General features: G+C 36.4%; 1 protein-coding gene across 1 annotated transcript; it reads left to right on the top strand.

The window, feature by feature from the left end:
• Positions 1–5,389: 5,389 nt before the first annotated feature.
• LOC113362766 (transcription factor ICE1-like) lies at positions 5,390–8,301 on the top strand. The gene is made up of 4 exons (XM_026605263.1): positions 5,390–6,457; positions 7,006–7,224; positions 7,578–7,748; positions 7,874–8,301. Exons 1-4 carry the CDS (start codon positions 5,570–5,572, stop codon positions 7,955–7,957), a joined length of 1,362 nt encoding a protein of 453 aa, XP_026461048.1. The 5' UTR covers positions 5,390–5,569; the 3' UTR covers positions 7,958–8,301.
• The last annotated feature ends 622 nt before the right edge of the window (positions 8,302–8,923 follow it).

The following is an 8,923-nucleotide window of genomic DNA, read 5'->3' as shown; positions in this document are numbered from 1 at the left end:
TCTTACCCGAGCTTACTGCAATACCTTGTTCTTATCCGATCAATTACAAGTAAGAGGAGCAAAAAAGAAACCCAAAATAAAGGTGGTGATGTATTAATTTGGGTAAGAATTTGGTTTAGATTTGAAACATTGCGCTTGAAATGGATCTAGGGTGAAATTACAAGTGAATAATCAGTCGCGGAAAGGGATCTGATGTTCTTTTCAAATGAAATCACAAGAAGAGCAACGAGACGGAATCATAAAAATTTACAGAGATGAAAGTATTTCTCAGCCTCAAAAATCCCTTCAATCACCTATCCTCATATCACCATCAGATCGTTAGCCCAATCATCAAACATGGAAAGTAGAGGAATTATGATTAATGGACATTTGATTTCCATGTAGGATAATTGATTCTATTAAACGATGTTTGGTAATCATGATACGAGAATGAATCAATATTGATTTGTAAGTTTTTTTTTGTTGGTTTAGAAAGATTGAATACTGCGGATCTTCCATTTGAAGATAAAATTGGAACTTTTGTCGTAGTTACAGTGATTCAACGAAATTTCAAATATTTATATGGTGTCTACGATGTGTGGTTCATTTTAAGGTTGGTAGATGCAGAGGGGTAAAGATAAGAAAAGATGATTTCAGAGTTTAATCGTGGGCGTTCGGCTATTTCATTAGAGCTTTGGATTGTAATTAATTATATATTTATCTTTTTACAAAATACAAAACAGAAAGTTAGATTTAAAAAAGTCAATGTGGGTCAACGTCCAATCCAAGTACCAAACGCCAAGCTGGACACATGTTAGACCAAACTCAAAAGTTGGCCAAAACCTGAGTACCAAAAACAAAATAACCCAATTTTATTCATGATTAAATTGAGATTACATGGACTTCAAGTACATCAAGATCAAAGATCAAAATCCAATTAAAAGGTACTAACAGAGAGTAATTTGTGAAGAGAAGTCACAAACTACTAACAAGAGTACCAAGCAATCCTAAGAGTGGGAGAATGGTTTTGGATTATAATCCAACCATTTTGAAAGGATTTTTTTCTTCTTGAAAAAGAGATCTTCTCATAAATATATGGGAGTAATATGTCCAAAGTCTTGAATCTTGATCATCATACTTGAACTTCCACCTAAAATCTCCATTGAGATCACAAAGAAACTCCATGAGAGAGCATAAAGAATCTCCATAAAAGAGAAGACACGAACAAAAAGGAAAAAACACCTACAAGAACACCACAAAAATCTCCTGAAAACAATGGAGATCGAAACAAAAACTTAAATAAATCTATCTTAGACTACTAACTATCTAAGAAAACTAGAAAAAGAAAAGAAATCTGCTCAGGTCAAGCCCAAAAGAAAAAGAAAAGAAATCTACTATCTTAGACTACTAACTAGATCTGAGCAACAAGCTTTAATGGTAGTGAAAAGTTTTTTTGGTTTTGAGAAGAAGCTAGAGAGGAGAGAGGTTCTTTTTTTCATGTTTAGGATCTCATTATTCAAAATCATCAGTGTATGTATCTTTAGCATCAGTTGTAAATTATTTCCCAAATTACATATTATGACATGGACTTTCAGATAGCCATATAAAAAAAACACGGAAAACGCACATTCATTATCACAGGATACCGTTGGTTTTTATTATTATAAACGCCAACCTGTTGGAAAAATAGCAGAATACATATGACATAATTGATTCCAAAACCTATTGCATACGGTGTATAATGGTTTTAGGAGACACTCATAAGCTTCTGATTTATCAAATAAGCTGATGTAAAAAATTTACCTCTAATAAATAGATGTGATTCGAGTAGGGTTGTAAGAGCAAGTCCAATGGGACACAATGAGTTTGATAATATGCATGTCCAGGTAGATAGACAAACTGAGTTTTGGGCAGTGGGGAGAGGGTTTATCGAATCCAAATAAGCTGACCGGCTCAGTTGGAGACGACCGGCTCTCACTGGGCCGATGCTCGGCGCGCACTGAACCGAGGAACTGAGCACATTGAGCCAAGGATCAGAGCACATTGAGCCGTCAATGGTCAGATTTTCAAACGGATATTTTTTTCTCCTATAAATATCCAACCCATTAAACATACTACTCACACCAAAATTCAATCTTATCTTGAAGTTTTTCCACTAATCTTTCTTTAGAGTGTATCATAAGGAAATTTCTCTTTTCTGTGAAGCAAAACTTGAGGCTGCTGTAAATAAAATCTGTGGTAATTTTAAAAAAAAATTAAAATGGTAAAAAGGAAAGATCTGTGCAAGTTTTAAAAGTTAATCCAGCAAAATGTTTCGTTAAAAAGCAAAGAAAAGCTCCAGTATTGAAAGTTAACAACCGAAAATTCAATAACAAAGGAGAAACTGTTCAAGAGCGCGTTGAATGGAAGTTACGTCAGATGAAGAAAACCAGGAGGCCAAAGATTGTGATAGATTTTTATTGATGTACTTAGTTGAGTTCTTATTATTGCCTAAGTTTATAACTTGTAAAAAAGAAGTGACAGTAATATTAATTAATGATAATATTGCTTAAGTTTTATATCAAGCGATTGGATTTATATTTAGACTCACATATATAGTAATTAATTTCATAATGACAACAATATCATCAAACTACATCAAATCCAGCGACATTATCTCTATAGAGTTCATAGTATTCAAAATGCTTAAACTCTGTTCCGTTTTCTTCAGTAAACTTAATTTGAGTGATGTTTTTCTGAAAAACATAAACAACAAGTTACTTAAGATATTTTATGATGCAGTTCCTCAATGAGGACAAAGGTTTTAAGATACATACTCACCAGTTCTTCGTTGGAAAATCGAGAATTACAACGGTGAACCATCCATAAAATTTCTGTATAATGTTTGACATCATTAGTGATGAATGAAAATCTTAGTTCTAGGCTCTTCCTGTTTCTTATGTACTGGTTCCGCAGTGCTACAAACACTTGCAACACTCTTTCCTAGAAATGATCATCGTTATCCGGAGTGCTCATATGATGTATCCAACATCGAACAAGAGTAACATCTTCTTCCATACTAAAGATAGGGAGGGCCCTTATGATGTAGTGAAGAGTTGATTGAGATGGACCATTTTTTAGAATACTGAAACAAGCTTCGTAAAGAAAAGGTTTGCCGTTAGCTTCTTCCCAATTATCCAGAGCTGTTTGGATTACTTCAGCTTCGGTCACACCGACAAACTTTTCTCGATCAATTTCCCTTGCACGATCAATGCATGGCATAACATAACGATTAATTGAATGAAAACAAAGATACAAACCACGAGCATCGCGGTTTTCAGGGTTCCCTGTTTGTGAGACGAACATTGTGAAAATATGATGCCAAAAATACGCATCTGACATGTCTTGATCGAGCAGAACATTTTATCCCTTATGAAAAACGTAGGCTTTGCATATAACTAAATCCTCTTCATGAGTAAATTTAGGACCACGGATTCCAGCAGACATTTTTGAGATTTTTGTGCACTAGAGGTGTGGTTTTGGAGTTGAAAACGCAAGAATTTTATAGGGAGTGGAATGAAAGCCGTTGGTTGATACTAGTCGTTGTCAGCTCCATCAACGTCGATCGGCTAATTGTGAAACGATAAAACGTCTCCATCGTAACATTCATATTTTTCCTTATATATATCATACATTTTCTCTAATATTTTCCAAACACAACCAAAAACGTCCTCATCTGCAATCGGTTTTCCAATATTTTATCCGTATTCTTCATCCAATACAATGTTTTCCAAAAGCAAAGGAAAACAAATATTATGCGTGGAAGCAAAAGAGGTTTGTCCATTATGTTTCATGGATGATCACAGTCTCATTAAATGTCTTTGGATGTATTCCAAGTGTCCACAAATCAGTTGTTCGGCAAACAGAATGGTCGTTGAATCGGAACCAGAAAATATCAGGTATTTGCAATGTCAAGATCGTAACTGCCGTACAGAACCACGAATGTTAGCTGATGCTATTAAGGAGCAAGAAGACCACAAGTTTGCAGCATCTTAGAGAAACTTGAAGTTTAAAGTTAGGTTGAAGAAGCCACAACCCGATCACTGCAGAGAAGCAGAGTTTACAGAAGATATGATTAGTGAATGCTCAAGCCCTGGTTGTAAACTTTTTAGCATTTGCACGCTTCTACAGAAGAAGACACACATAGAAAACAATTATGGGAATGTCCTTCGTGTTTTAAGTTGGAGTGGATTGTTTAAGTGTTTTTGACATCAACTTGATTAATGGAAAAGTATAAGTATTTTCACCACTCTTTATGTCAAACAACATTTGAATTCATTAAACGTTATATTAGCCTCACACTAGCTTTGATTAAACATTACATTAGACTTAATTACTACTAAATCATAAAATATCTTCATTCATGGAGTGACTTGTGGTGCGGCTGGAGGAGCATCTAGAGTGCAGAAGGGGTTGAACCATTGAAGAGCTCTAAGGATGATGGTACAAGCTAAGTATGAAAAAGGTTTCCCGTTAACTTGCTGCTACATCGCTCCAGCTTTTTTGGATTAATTCATCTTCAATTTCACCGTTAATCCTATTTTGGTTAACTTGTGTTACCATAGCAAGAAATTGGTGGACGTCATGAGAATTTATTTGAAAACGATGAGTCACTCCGTTAACGTCACGGCCCCTCAGGTTCCCCGTTTCTATAGAGAACATTGCAAAAACTTGTTGCCAGAAAGTCGTTTGCGCAAAATTCGTAACACGGTGGATACCATTTCTTATTTGAGTAACATAAGCTGTGCAAATTGCTAAATCTTCTTCTAAAGAAAACCTAGAACCACGAACTTGGGGTGCCATTTTTTGAGATTAAATGATGAAGATTGAAGTGAAACTATGAAGAATTTATAAGTGTAGAAGGTGGAGAGGGTGTGATTTTAATGTTGAAATCAACTCAATTTATAGGGAGAGGCATCATAGCCGTTGGATGTTACTAGCCGTTGTCGGCTTAGTATGAACCGACCGGCTAAAGGTGGAACGACAATCGGCTATGCCTGAAATGATTCTCGGCTCACTAAGCACCTATCATCTGCAGCGAAACCGTCTCAGTTAGAACCGATCGAATCTGTATGAGACGCGATGTGCAAAACCTTTTATTTGAGGGTTAGCTCATCCGTTTTAATGGTTTGCAGTTTCACTGTAGAGGTATAATCACCGAACCAAGCTGTTTGGTGTGCCCGTTGGAGCTGCTCTAATAGTGTCATTCGTATTAGCTGAACAACTATAATGTGAACCACAAATGGAGCTTTGGGTAATTTTGGACCGTCACTTTTGGTCCGCCTCCTGACTTCCTTCTTGGTCTAATTTAAACCGACCTCTAATCCTTCACAGCTAAATACTCAGTAGTAGCAGTACAACAAACAACACAGTTATCAGTGTAACGTTTAAAGTTATCTTTTTCTCTCTACAACAACAACACAGTTGTCTTTTTAAAAGCCATTCTCCTTTTTCCCTCTTTCTAGCTACCCACCTCTTCTCCCTTCCCTTTCTACAAACCCAGAAAAGAAAAAATTGAATTTTCTCAAAAAAAAAAAAACATAAAAAAAAAATGCTACCAGTACCAGGGTTTAATAATGGAGTTGCATGGATAGAACAAGCAGAAGAAAAAGAAGAACCCATTTCATGGATGAGGAATAACAAGGAACAAGTAGTAGAAGGTGATGAATTGGTCCCTATGTCTAGCTTTAAGTTAATGTTAGAAGATGACTTGTTTATGAACAACAACAACAACCCATTATTACTTCATCAAAACCATGAAACCAAAGACCTTTCATTCTCTTCTCTCCTCAATGTTATTTGTAATAACCCACTTGAGAATAACTTTGATTTAAGTTGTTATCCTGAATTTCTACCACCATTACAGATTAACCACAATGGGTTTACTAATTTAACCTCTCAGGAAGAAATGGGTTCTTCAAATTTGATTCCGTTGCCTGAAAATGTCGTCAATCTTACTGGTTTTCAAGAACCCTTTTCTCTCAAACCCTTAGAGATCGACTTTGGCCAAACCTATAGGGCGTTTAGTCAAGCAGACTCATCAAAATGGGTTGAACCCACTCTTTTTCAGAAAAGAATTGCTGCTATTAAGCAGAATTTAGCTACACCGGTGAATGGAGGTTTAGGGTTTTTTAGTTGTTCAGATAATAATGGTCAGAGTTCAGTTATGATGGAGGATGATGTGAAAGGGAAATTGGAGTTGCTAGGAGGTGAACAAGAGAAGAGTGTTGATGGGTCTTGTTTGAATTATGACTCTGATGAGGGAAACGAGAATGGGAATTCTAAGAATGAGAATAGTACTATTGTCACTGGTGGAGACCAAAAGGGGAAAAATAGGAAAGGAGCACCGGCTAAGAATTTGATGGCCGAGAGACGTCGGAGGAAGAAGCTTAATGATAGGCTTTACATGCTGAGATCTGTTGTTCCCAAGATTAGCAAGGTGAAAATTTCTGTACTCATTATTGTTAGTCAATTGCTTTATGTTTCTGCTTTTTGGTTCATCTAGGCTTGCAACTTTTTCAGGATTGGTTGTTCAAGTTCAATACTGATTGCATTCAAATTTAATTCTAGCTTAAGCTCAAGGAGATTTACTGAACACTGATAGTTCAACTGGTACAGGGTTAATGCGAGATGACATATTGACCTTGAATGCTTCAGCTAAGTGGCAAACTAGCTAAGAAAATTAACCAGCTATAGGAAACTGCTGACAGGCATAATGTCGTTTGATTTTTACCCTCTAGGACTCCAGTTTAACTGAGTACTCAATGTTTTTGTGTTTAGAACTAAGTCCTTGTTCATACTGCATAGATAACCTAATGCCTGTTGATTCCATGGTTTAATTTCTTTAATGTACTTTGGGTTCAAAGTATAATTTTTTTTAATGTACCGTACATAAGCACCTTAAACTTGCACCTTCTCAGTGTCGTATATGCTTTATCGATTTCACACAAACTATCTTTACCTTGTTTATCTTTTCCTGAACCGCAGATGGATAGAGCTTCTATACTAGGAGATGCCATTGAATATTTGAAAGAGCTTCTGCAAAGGATTAACAATCTTCAAAATGAACTAGAAACAACCCCACCTGATTCTTCAACACAGTCCACTGTCCACCCTTCGACATCTACCCCAGCAACGCTAACCTCCCGCGTCAAGGAGGAACTTTGCCCAATCACTTTGCCTAGTCCAAACGGCCAACCTACAAGGGTATGCTTTCATGGAACTCTAGTGAATTCTTGGTCACCCTATTATTAACTAATACTTGTGACTATTAAGTGTTACTTATCTCATGAATGGTGCCCCAATATACTCATTCACCTGGTGGGATCTATGAAATGCACTCAGTTCTCAACTTTTCTGCTTGAACGGATTATGTGTGAAATTAGGCATTTCATTCTACCTAAGCCATGAAATTTCCACTACTACTCCATCCCCCATATACTCACTTCACCTTCTTGAGATCTATGTATTGGCTATTGGCATTTCAAATTTCCAGTTTTTGTACCTCTCAGCAATAGAACTATTGCCATTACATATTGTCCATTTTCTGGAATTTGCAGGTTGAAGTTAGGTTAAGCGAAGGAAAAGGTGTCAACATCCACATGTTTTGTGCTCGCAGACCAGGTTTGTTATTCTCCATCATCAGGGCTCTGGATGATCTTGGTTTAGATATCGAGCAGGCTGTTATCAGTTGTTTTGAGGGGTTCTCTCTGGATGTTTTCCGTGCTGAGGTAATTTCAAGCTTCATCTTGTTAAAACTTGTAGCACATTAACCTTCACATGTAGTCAGTTTTTGTATATTGACACATTTTTGTCTAGTTCACAAAAAAAAATTGTTTTCCCTACATTTCTTCAGCAACGCAAAGAAGGCTCTGATCTGCTGCCAGAGCACATCAAGTCGATTCTACTCGACTCGGCTGGGTTTCACGGAGTGATGTAGTCCTGATACAACACATATCTCAAGATCTCAACAACAGTCACACGAGCAGATTGAGTTGAACTTGTAACAGCAAGCTTATTAACACGGTGAATGTGTTCCTTTTGATGATTATGGGTAAATGGAACCAACGCCAAAATTAGGTTAGTTCAATCAAAGTGGTTCGTAACAAAAGCTTATTTGTAGGTCCCTTAAACATACGTTTAGTAGAGATGTAGGCTAATTGGGAGCAAATTCCCTTACCGTCAGGTTCATGCTGGCTTTGGGTAACATAATGTGCTGTAGCTAGTTCATTCAAAATTAGATACACTATTCATTTTGAGTTATTTATGTTTTCTTTACTGCTATAAACTGGGCACTGAGTAATCCTTGTTTGTTTGTTTTTTTTTTTTTTTTTTTATAGAAGATAAAACCTCAAACGTATTGAGATAACAAACGTCTTTTGATTGAAGTCCTCTGTGTTCGTAACTTGAACATTCCAATTTTGAATATTTAGATAGTTCATAATAGTTAAAAAATTGTCACCATTCTTTCTCTAGACAAAGTCTATAGCTTTAGAGTTTATAACAAAGAGTAAATTGTTCCCAAAATCCGAACTTTGTTTGAACCTTCTTTCTCTATCTATGGCATGCATCCCTATGAGCTTCTTTAGAGTTGGTTGTGAATCACTTTGAAAAATGATATGATAGCCACTCATTTTAACTGCCCATTAGAAAACGGCCTCAGCTCTTGCTTCTTCTAATTATTTTCTGTAGTACCGTTTCTTCAATTACCCCTAGTTTCAGTGGTTCTTTTTGCAAAATCAGTCATTGTTACTCCAACTCCTGAACTAGTTCTAGGATCATGCATGTTATAGGATCATGCATAGATAATGCTGCATTTATCGTTAATGCCATATATCCCGAAGTATTTTGTTGAACACACAATTACATCTTGCTTTCCAGACATGTCATGTTAGGCTATCCCCTA

Source organism: Papaver somniferum, chromosome 4, assembly GCF_003573695.1.
Source record: "Papaver somniferum cultivar HN1 chromosome 4, ASM357369v1, whole genome shotgun sequence".
NCBI lineage: Eukaryota > Viridiplantae > Streptophyta > Magnoliopsida > Ranunculales > Papaveraceae > Papaver > Papaver somniferum.
Note: the sequence above shows the minus strand (reverse complement) of the source record. Positions and strands in the feature narration are given on the sequence as shown.